This window comes from Monopterus albus, unplaced genomic scaffold, assembly GCF_001952655.1.
Source record: "Monopterus albus unplaced genomic scaffold, M_albus_1.0 scaffold253.1, whole genome shotgun sequence".
Lineage (NCBI taxonomy): Eukaryota > Metazoa > Chordata > Actinopteri > Synbranchiformes > Synbranchidae > Monopterus > Monopterus albus.
Genome location: NW_018128133.1, coordinates 227,770 through 238,516, shown reverse-complemented (window position 1 = coordinate 238,516; position 10,747 = coordinate 227,770). Strand labels below are relative to the sequence as shown.

At 42.7% G+C, this 10,747-nt stretch overlaps 1 protein-coding gene across 2 annotated transcripts; it reads right to left on the bottom strand.

Moving 5' to 3' along the window:
• Nucleotides 1-1,049: 1,049 nt before the first annotated feature.
• On the bottom strand, nucleotides 1,050-10,671 carry LOC109972304 (macrophage mannose receptor 1). 2 transcript variants are annotated; one of them, XM_020621054.1, is made up of 28 exons: nucleotides 10,520-10,671; nucleotides 10,272-10,416; nucleotides 10,102-10,156; nucleotides 9,938-10,004; nucleotides 9,705-9,838; nucleotides 9,569-9,612; nucleotides 9,274-9,447; nucleotides 8,872-9,023; nucleotides 8,609-8,722; nucleotides 8,331-8,446; nucleotides 7,908-8,062; nucleotides 7,612-7,817; nucleotides 7,346-7,523; nucleotides 7,011-7,235; nucleotides 6,495-6,664; nucleotides 6,344-6,414; nucleotides 5,813-5,913; nucleotides 5,575-5,694; nucleotides 5,236-5,373; nucleotides 4,987-5,141; nucleotides 4,714-4,813; nucleotides 4,367-4,602; nucleotides 2,960-3,143; nucleotides 2,554-2,802; nucleotides 2,237-2,419; nucleotides 2,030-2,086; nucleotides 1,430-1,581; nucleotides 1,050-1,348 (listed from the first exon to the last, which is right to left on the bottom strand). In XM_020621054.1, the coding sequence occupies exons 1-28, from the start codon at nucleotides 10,559-10,561 to the stop codon at nucleotides 1,304-1,306; spliced, it is 3,768 nt and encodes a 1,255-aa protein (XP_020476710.1). In that variant the 5' UTR covers nucleotides 10,562-10,671; the 3' UTR covers nucleotides 1,050-1,303. The 2 variants fall into 2 exon arrangements, with proteins under 2 accessions (XP_020476710.1, XP_020476711.1); XM_020621055.1 differs by lacking the exons at nucleotides 1,050-1,348; nucleotides 1,430-1,581; nucleotides 2,030-2,086; nucleotides 2,237-2,419; nucleotides 2,960-3,143 and having other exon boundaries at nucleotides 2,687-2,802.
• Nucleotides 10,672-10,747: the final 76 nt, after the last annotated feature.

Genomic DNA, 10,747 nt, shown 5'->3' with positions numbered 1-10,747 from the left:
TTTTTCAGATTTAAAGAGCTCGAACAAAAACACAGATTTAAAGTGACCAAATGATCCTTTCAGTATACCTTTTGAGATGTTACTATTGTTTTAAGATGTTTAAAAATGCAACCTGCTATTTAATCATCTTGTAAGAAAAAAGGGAAGTCAGGTTCCATCCCTGACTTCCCTTGTGTATATATGTATATTTCCCCTTTTGTTTTTGCACCAGTAAGCTGCTTTCCTATGTTTCCTACACTTCTGAGTTCCAAAATATTTCCTGAATTTGTGGGAATGAAATGAATGGCCAAACTATAGCTTACTAAAGAAGGCACTTTTTATTTTGAGTATTTTGTAGTAAATTTCAGTGCGCTGTTGTATAGGCGAGCGCCTTGTTCCCAGCAGATTTACTTGCGACGTTGATTCAAAGTGTGAGTTTTGTTAGTTCAAATGTGAATTGTTGACATGGTTATCACAAGGTGAGACAAAAGTCGTCGTGTGGAAATAAGGATGTGAGCAAAGATTAGGGCATTTCTTAAAACGAACAAAAAATAACTTGTTAATTTGATTAGTGTGTCTGTGCAGTTACACAGTGAAAGGGCTGAACAAGGATCACAAAGTGTCCCCAAATTTATTTTCTCAAATTTTTTTTTTTTTAAGGAGCAAGTAAATTGGTGCCGTGGAATGTAGGATTGTTTCTATGTACAGATGAACAGCGGGCTGCTAAAGAAATGATCTTTGGAGTTTAGCACAGATGTCAACACCACACACAATGTGAAAACATAAAATTTGGCATTCAACGTTCGTAAATACTGTAACTTTTTTTTTTTTTTATGTCCTTGAGTCTAGTCTCTTTCAAACTGTGGTTTTATTTCCATTATCCTTGGGTGGAGGTACTTAATTTATGAATTTCTTTGCAACAACTTTCCACTTTTTGGCCAGTGAATTATTTACTGGAATAATGTTCAGACACATTTTTGAAGGATGTTTGTTTCCTTTTGTGAAATATGTAAAGAATGCGTTGCAGTGTACACAGATGAATAAACACTGTAAATGAATGATTTGCTGTTTACTCGTATTTTTCTCAACAAAAGCAAATTATACATTTGGATATTTGGTGGCAAAGGCTGGTAAATAACATTTCTGGTCCTATATCACAAAATAGCTAGAGCATTACACAGTAACCGTTGCACTTCAAACATGTCAGTGCATCACAGGGAAGCAGAGTTGTATCTTTTAATAAGTCTTATTCGGTATTACAATATATACAATGCTTTATAATCTAAATCAACGTTGATGTACTGTACAAAGCTTGAGTTGTAGTTTACGTGTCTGATTCTCCGGGAAAGTTGGGATTGGTGAAAGCAGGCTACAACAGAAGAATGGTGCAACTTAGTATTCAGTTACAAAAAAACTGAACCATCTCTTCTTACCATTTACAGTAACTTACCACGTCAACATTTCTGGTTGTTTGTATTGGCAGGGTCAAGCTGCTCAGTTTGTAGCCTCGGACACGAAAGATGTAGTACAACACCCCGACTATCAAGATGAAAATCACAATGGCTGCAATGACGGCGCCAACTATCACCCCGTCAGGTGTACCTGAGATAGAGAGGAGGTGTCACTAGGGCCGTTGTACACACAGTCATACTCGCAATGACAACGTTAGCATTTACTAATTAATGATAAACAAGGATTTGCTTAATTGTTGCCACAATATGAAACGTCAGATCACCAAAGTTGTAATAAATCAGTTTTATGGTAATCATCAAAAACGTTTTCAGACATTTAATTTGAACCTTGTGGTGGAGCTAGAGGGCAAAAAGTCGGAGAGAGTTCGTCTGTACCTGATGGCAATCCATCCGCCAAAATGTCAACCTGCTAGTGGCGTTTGCTTAAATACTTTCTATTGTGGCCCTGGGGACGGTGGATGTCTGAACAATTTCATGGCAATTGATGAAGTATTTTTTGAGATATTTAAAGTGATGGACAGACATTAGGTAATGCACTAATTGTATGGAAGCTGTACTAAGCACATTGTAACGCTTACCTATACCACCTGGATTTTCAGTTGGGAAAGTTGGACCATCTGGACCTGTTGTATAGACTGAAAAAGTTTCACAAAGAGAAGCTGTTAATCTGCTGCTTATCCAATTCTAGCTATTGTTTGTGCTAAATTCTTTGTCTCATCAGAAGTTTGAAGATAAAAGCTGCTCCCTATTCCATCTAGTGGACAAAAAACAATCAGAATCCTTACACTCGGGGTGGCGGCATGCAAAACCTCTCTTCTGCAGGCAGTTGTTGTCATTCCAGCGTCCATCGCTATACATCTCCACACAAGTCTCTTCACCCACATCCCCGGGGTGAAGGGCAGCATTGGGTTCACCAGGAGCCCAGTTCAAGAAGCCCAGAGCAAACCTATCTGTCCAAGCCCAGCCATCTGAAAAAGCAAACAAACCAGGTTCTAGCAGGTATGTGTCATCTTAAATCTACTTCAAAGCTGTTTTCAATTCAAAGTAATCTGGTGAAAAAAACCATTGGCCTCATTGTTCTTTTGACAATTTCTACACTCACACTTGCGATCCTTGGTGAGGCCGATCCAGATGTTGTGAAATTTGGTGTAGTTGAGGTTCCTGATGAACTCTACCTCCGCTCTGCTGTGGATGGACACCAGGTCAGTCCTGGCTTGCAGGCAGTGTTGGCGTGCGTCAGGCCAAGAGAAGCCTTGCTTATTGTTCACGACGAGGTAACAGTAGCGGCCGTAGGGGACCCAGCCTGTCAAACACTTCCCATCACCAGGAGCGGGAGTCAACGGCGGTTTGTCTACGAGTTACATCATCAACAATTCCAATGTGACACTGTAAGTAAAGCTTTTTTTGTGTAATACAGTCACACAATATGGTTTCAAAAGACAGAGGAGAGAGAACCAAAAGAAAAGGGAGGAAAAAGCCAAAGTCAGTTCAGTCAGTGTGACTTGTACCAAAGGTGATCTTGCAGATGTAGGGTTTTGCCTGGTCACACTTGGTGTCATTCCAGGTCCCGTGGAACACAGGGGAGGCATGCATACTAACACAGCCTTCATTCTTGAAGTTAGTGGGCTCATCTGGTCCCCACTGAGTAAAAAAGACTGGCCAGCCATCCAGCCACATGTAGGAGTTATCATCCTGCATTAAAAGACAATATCGGCTTGGGTCCAATGATTAAAGGAATAGTTCACCCATATTACAAAAACTAACTGCTGCCAACGGTGTCTGTCCAGAGTGAGAGCTCTCTCTGAATCGACTCATCTTTGAGACTTCTGCCTCCACTCCAGTTTGATCGGCACAAATACAGTTTCACTTGGTGCGTGCGCACAGCAATTCCACCTGTTAACATATGCTCACTGGCCACTTTATTAGGTACACCTGTACAATTGCCCAAATGTTTGATTTTGGTCAAATTGTCAAATGTATAAATTATATGTTTATTATTGAGATCATAGTTAAAGGTGGTGTTGTACTGGAATACATTATATTCATAGCTGTTCCTAATATTCTGACCTTCTCGTGTAAATAGCTGGGGAGGACAAAAATATAGAAACACTGAATTATATAATTTCACTAAAAACCAACATTTTAAAGAGGATGTGCAGGTGTACCTAATAAAATGGCCAGTGAGGATTCAGTTACTACATTACTTGTTAGATTGTTCAGAAAACACAAGATTTTAAAACTCCTTGTTGAAGAATAGACCAGTGCTTCCTAACGTTTTGGCTTGTGGTCCTTTACAATAGGAATCATTGTCTAACTGGGGCCCCTTCTCATGTTTCAGATGTCTGAGTTGTTGGCAGTTCTACCACATTCATCTTCTGACCCGACCCTTGGTTGAGAACCACTGGACTAAAATACTAAGCTATTAAAACTAAGTCCACCTCAACCAGCTACAAGTTAAATGCTGATTACACTCTTATGTATCAGTATAAACAGTCTAATAATGTCAGACTTGAAAATGCATCAGTCACAGAGGTCAGTTTTCTGAAGAATTCCTACTTTTACTTTTGATACTTTGTGTATATTTAGCTGATTATACTTATGTATTTTGAGTGCAAGACATTTTAAAGTATTTTTGCATTACTGTATTTGAATGTTGGTTATTTATACATAAATAGACTGTTTTCCCATTTTTAACAATTTGTAGTTAAGTTTAGCTTGACTACTTTGCATTACTCCCCTGGAGTCCCTGATGGACTAGCGGTTAGGATTCAGAGCTCTCGCTGCTGTGGCCCGGGTTCGATTCAGGGTTGTGTCAGGAAGGGCATCCGGTGTAAAACACATGCCAAATTTCAACATGACGATTTTCTAACGGGAACAGCCAAAAGTGACAGACTTTGCATTACTCCTGACAGCACCTTGCGCCTGAGTCCAATCCATGCGTCCGCTTTGCCCTGCAGGACCACTCCAGCAACGAAGGCCTGGTCGTAGCTCATGTCGATGCTTGCCAGGTTGCCGTTCTGCTCCACGCAGGCTTTCTGAGCTGCGTCCCAAGTCGCTGGCTCCTCCACTAGCTTGTAGCAGTTCTGGTACCAGGAGATGTAGCCAGGTGGGCAGGGGGTTTTGGTTGGGGGAGGAGGACCGATGCTGCTCGCTGATGTGGAAGGAGATGAAGAAATATCTGTAAGATCTGAACAGCTGTATGTTTGAATTGTTTTGTCATTGCTGTTACTACAAAGGAATTTATTGTAAGAAGAATCCTGACATTTCTTCCTGGAGCAGACGAAGCTCTGATCCTTGTGACAGGCATCATCGTTCCACATGCCGGTCACGTGGTGGTTGTGAGTAATTGCCACACAGTTTTCCTGTTGAGAACAACGAGGTAGCTTGAAGATAACTTTGTGTCCCCTTTTTCAAGCATAGTGTGTTTAGGTTTTAGATCTGTCTCTGTACAATACTTCACAATATTTCCCACCTGCTTTGAACCAATTATATTTAAGAAAAAAAAAAAAAACTCTGCAGTGTAAAGTATTCTTACTGTTCCTCCTGCATTGTTGGGCTCATTCTCATTCCAGTTGGTGTACAGCACTGGGCTGACCCCATCACTCCAGGCATACTGGTTTTCTTCCACGAGGTCTGACAGACCAATCCACGTGGGGTAATGCAGCTCCCTCAGGTAACTAGACACAAAGTCTGCAAGACAGGAGAGGATCAAAAGTGTAGAGAGAACCCTCTCTGAGTTAGAGCTGAACTGATCAATTCTTTTAGATAATAGTTATTAGCTTACCATTCTCATATTGGTTATCAATAACTGCCAAGTCTCCTCCTTGCTCTCTGCACCAGCTTCGGGCATAAGACCAGTTGGCTCTAAACTCATTGCTCTTTCCTTTGAACAAGAAACACTTATTCTTGAAAAGCATCCAGCCTGCAGACAGGAGGAAGAAGGAAGGTTAAAGAGGCTGTATGATACTGGATTTAAAGTTTAATCCATAATAAACAGGTTATGAATATTTAGTTTTTCTAAGGTTAAATAGTTGCTTTTGGTCTTTGCATAGTCTTTGACAATCACTAAAATAAGATATTCTCTGAATTATGCTTTAAAATATGCTCTCCACATCTCTGTTACCTGCAGGGCAGTTGCCCTCCCACGGCTGTGTGGGTGGAGGAGGGGTGTGGACATCTCCAGGGAATTTCTTGCAGACATATCCTGCTTCAGCTCGGCCACAGTTGGCATCGTTCCAGCCACCTTAACAAGCCAGAGTTCAGTGTAAAATGTCAGCACTGGGGAATCGGTTCAGTAAACACGCGCAGTAAGTAAACAGCTTGATATGGCTGTTACTGTCAGATGAGTGGAACTTCAGTACCTTGATGTCTGTTCATCTGGACACACTGTTCCTCCCCATTGGCATCGTTGGGCTCACCTCCAGCCCAGTGAGTGTACATTATAGGGGAACCGTCCACCCAGCTGTGCAGAGAAAACAGAGACTGTATGTATATCACAAAGAGGAAAAACTTCCCAGGAGCAGAACTTAACATTGTAATATTCACACTAGAGGTGACTCATGTTGATGTATGTACATTGATAATGAATTAGTGGCTGACTGAGATGTCACAGCCAAATGTCTTATTTGAATGTAGATATACCAGTTGTCAATCTAAAAAAAAATGTCCTGACATCCCACTAAATGTCCTGTGAGTGTTGTCTTAACGTCAGTTTCACTGTCTATTGAACTGCTGCAGGATTTGTTTCTAATGACCTCAACACAGTTTGCTGTTCAGACATATGCTCAAAAGTACTACAAAAAAACTGGGCTGTGCATGAAAGTAACATTCTTTTTTTGAAGGGGATATTTTCCCTTTGAATTTCAGTTCTAATCACTTAGAAGCACACATACATGTATTGTCCATTTGCCATGCCAGACAGCCTCATTCCGATCCAGGCTGAAGCCACTTGCCCTGTCCCCACCTAGAGGAAAATACAAACGTATTTCACTTGAACACAATAACAAATTTTACTAAAGAGGTAAAAAAAAAAAAAAAAGTTACCATGCTGTTAACATATGCTTGTTCCTCTTTGTTGAGGATAGAGGCGAGTAAGGCCTTCTCAGTGTAGCAGCGTATCATAGCGGTGTGGAAGTCCACTGGGTCAGTGTCGTTGTAGTAGTAACAGATGTTGTTGTTCTTCCTCCAGCCAGGGTTGGGTCCGCATTCAGGAGCTGAGGATGAGAAAATGCATATGAAGACTGGCGCACTGTTTTAATCTACACTGATCCCTGGTGGGTTGATATATTTTATGCAGATTCGGCTTTTTGTAATTGCCATATACTGTAGTCAAACTTTCTTCCTTGCAAGGCAATGTTCTAACCAAATGAATATGTGAGGCAATCTGGGTGTAGTAGGTGCCTCTCTTGGAAGTAAAGCTAGGCCAAGAATAGCAAAATGTCTCTGGTTGCATCTTCTCTGCTACCTTAGCTCTAAAGTTCAAAATAGCTTTGGCAACGGAATAATGAAAACATTCTTCTCTGTGCAGGCAGGACAGGTGCATTGGTGGGGGCACTTTACCTGGGACAGGAGGTGGGGGCACTGGGGGCTCGATGGGATCCTTGCCCTTGCTGATCATGCATATCCAATCCTGGTGAGCATCACAGTTGAGGTCGTTCCACCAGGAGCGGGTCCCGTTTGTGTTGCTTACCATCTCTACACAGTCCTCACGGCCATCGTGGTTGTTTGGCTCCCCTTCACCCCAGTTGGTGTGAGAGAGCGGTGAGCCGTCACTCCAGGAGTAGCCTAGGATGCAGTACGGGGAAAAAAAATCATTAGGTTTTGTGCGCTTACCTTATTCGAATCCTAATTTGCTTGCACGAGGGTCCGCTCCATCAAACACGCCTTGTACCCACCTCCCTCTGTGGGGTTGGCCTTTAGGCCGATCCATTTGCTGCTGGCTTTGCTGTACTGAGACAGGAACACTTCCTCCTCCTCACTGTGGATGCTGACCAGATTTGCTCCTCTGGAGATGCAGTCTTCAAGTGATGCTTCCCAGCTCTTCTTCATGGACCAGTCCACATTATGGAACAGCTGAAATAAATCAGTAGTGGAAAAGTGACCACTTATGTCCCTCGCAGAGACTCATGGTTTTAGCTGTTTAATTCACTGCCTTATGTACCTTGTAGCAGTTTCTGAAGTGAGACAGGCCCGACCATCCTGTAGCACAGCCATGTGAGGAAGGAGGAGTTGGGGGTTTGGTGGGTGGAGTGATGTCAGGCCTGGGCTTCTCACAGATGAAGAGATACTTCTCTGAACACTGCTTGTCATCCCAGAAACCGCCAATTTGACCTGTTGTCATTGCCACACAATTCCCATCTCCGCTATCTAGAGGCAAAACGGACAACAGTGTTTTCTGGCGTGTATATATTATTGTGTCCAGCTGATGTTAGGGTTAGTGTTTTACCAGGTCTGTACCTGGCTGGCCTCTGTCCCAGTGAGTGAAAGTGAGAGGGGCGCCATTGTCCCAGAGGTAGTCCACCCCTCCACCTGTGGCCCCGTGAGCACGCAGGCCAATCCACCACAAACCAGTCTTTCCTGACAGCATCACTGTAAAATGTGCCTGCTCGTAGCTGCAGTCAAACACAAAAAGAGAAGTTATTCCACTCAGCTCATTCTGAGCAGAATGTGTGTACCAGTTCATGGCAGGTTATCCAATAGACATTTCACTTAAAAAGACAAACATGAGCCTGCCGGTGGTGCTAGAGGATCATCCTCTGGGCATCCTAAAGGTCTTTACAAACTTGGATGTCAATCTATCAAATAGTTGTGGTATTTCAGTGTGGGCCAAAGTGGTAGATGGACTGACTGACAAATTGGTGCTGTTTTCATCCAACTCACATGTCTCCAATGTGCAGCAGGAAGCTGTCCTGCTCTTTACAGAAGGCCTTAGCCTCATTCCAGCTCCTGGTGGTCTCCTCCATCCAGTAGCAGGAGTAGCCGTATGCGTCCCACCCCTGACACATTAATTATAGAGACATTAGCCTATTACAGCCCACTATCCTGATACACCACATGCAGCATAGCTCTCACCAAATAAGCATTAAAACTACTCTACATCGGTCTACCTTTGAGCACAGAAGCAGCAACATGAAATACTTGGTTGGCATGTGTCCTACCTGAGGACATCCGTACACGGTGGGTTTTACAGACGGCAGTGGGTAATGTGCTTTGGGCTTTTTGCAGATGTAGGTATTGAGCTCTGTACAGGGTACATCGTTCCATCGGCCAGTCTGGAACAAAAATGAAATGAACAAAAATGACTACAACTCAGAGAAATAAATGAATTGGCTCAGTTGTATTTTTTTTTCCCAACAGATGGTAGAGTTTTTCTACTGGTGTATAAATGCATTTTACTGGTGTCTTTTTCCATCCAGCTCACCTGGTGTAACATCTCAACACAGTCCTCGTTCAAGCCAACGTTGTTGGGTTCCCCTGGAGCCCAGTAGGTGAATGTCACTATGTGTTCATCAGACCAGGAGAACATACCGGGCACCCTCAAGTCATTCAGACCAGTCCACACGTCGCTGGTGGCTTTTTTAAAAAAAAAAAAACCTTTTCAGTTCATACATGCCATTAGATGTTTACACAACATTATCATTAGTCCTAATTTATCAAAATATGAATCGTACCATTTTCATGTTTTCTTTTTATTCTCTCAACCAAAATCTACACTGAGTCATATTTAATTCTGTCATTCTGTTCTATTTAAATCTACTGTACATCCTTCCTACTTTCTTTGCCCTTAGAGCAGCTTTCACCTCCTCCTTTTCTAAATCCGTACCCAGGTACAGGTAGCTTTCCAGCCAGCTCTGCTCCGTCATTGACATGATGGATACGAGTTCAGCACCCAAGGTCCTGCAGGTATGCCGGGCATTGTGCCACGTCTTTTTGTCTGCAGAAGGTTTGTAGCAGAATCCTCCAAACTCATACCAGTCAGGCCCTGAACATCTCAGCTCTGTAGGAGAAAGAAATAAAATGTAAGTGAGAAATACATCTGAAAAACCTTCACTTTTAAAAACATGTCTGCTCCGAGGCAGTAGATTCGTCTAACGGATCACAAATACATCTTGACTCACCTCCATCTGCAAAGTTGTAAGACACCTCGTAGTTTCCATCAAATCTGTAGAAATTAAATTAGTTATTGAATCAGGCCCCATGGACAGTTATGCTACACAAAGAAAAAGGGATGCAGTTTGAAGCCCAGCTACTTACTGTAGTGAGGTGATGCCATTCCTTGTGGAGCCAGGATAGAAGTTCTGTCCTGCAGCTTTCAACAGAGTGCAGTCTCCTCCAATGTCATTCAGTACCACTCCAGCATGGATGGCTGCTGCACAGATATTTGAGTCCTGTTAAAGACAACAGACAGTGGAGAGACAATTGATAAAAGCAGAAAAAAGTTATTCAATACAGAAATCTTTATACAGATAAGACACTCATTCACATACCCCACGATATACTGTGCTGCCGTACACTCGGTAGTATTCATTAGCACAACCTGCTGGACAGTGGACACTGAGGGATGAGCAGAGTCATAGCATCAGGATGCATGATGAACAGAAAATGTGGGGAAAAAGTAATAATGTGTAAAAATAATTCAGGTTTTACTCACTTCATTCGATCACTGGCAAAATTGAAGTTGGGATTGGCATCGCACGTAATCGCATCTATTAAACCACACGTTTTCATTATTGACTGACCGTCACATGCCATAGAATCACAGCAGCTGTTGCCCAATGATAGAATATAATTTTTGAAATCTTGACCTAGACTTTTTCTTACAGTCAGGTGTGCATCCTAAGACATCGAAGCGAAGGCCTGCCTCACTGTTGAACTCCACCGGGATGATGCGGATGTACTGAGCTGACACAGGTGTACCCAGCAGCTGAGTCTCAGGAGTGTTTCTGTCAACTGAGCCTGGGAAAAACTAGACAAAGAAAGTCCAGACTGACAACCTGGTTCTGATCTTTCATAACTGAGTTTAAACCAGGATGACTGGTGGTAGTTGCAGTTATAGTCTGCTTCCTCACCTGTCCGTCAGCTGTGTAGTCAGTCCAGGTTGTTCCGTCCATACTGTGCTGGATCCTAAATTTGGAGAGCCAGTGGTCATTATGAGGACAACCCTGGACCACGATCCCTGTTACTTTTCTGGTCTGGCCCAGGTTTACCTGGATCCAGCTTGAGGTTGCTGGAAGAGGGAACATTAAATGTAGTGCAAGACTGACCAACTTGAAATTAAACATCAAATAACAATGAAG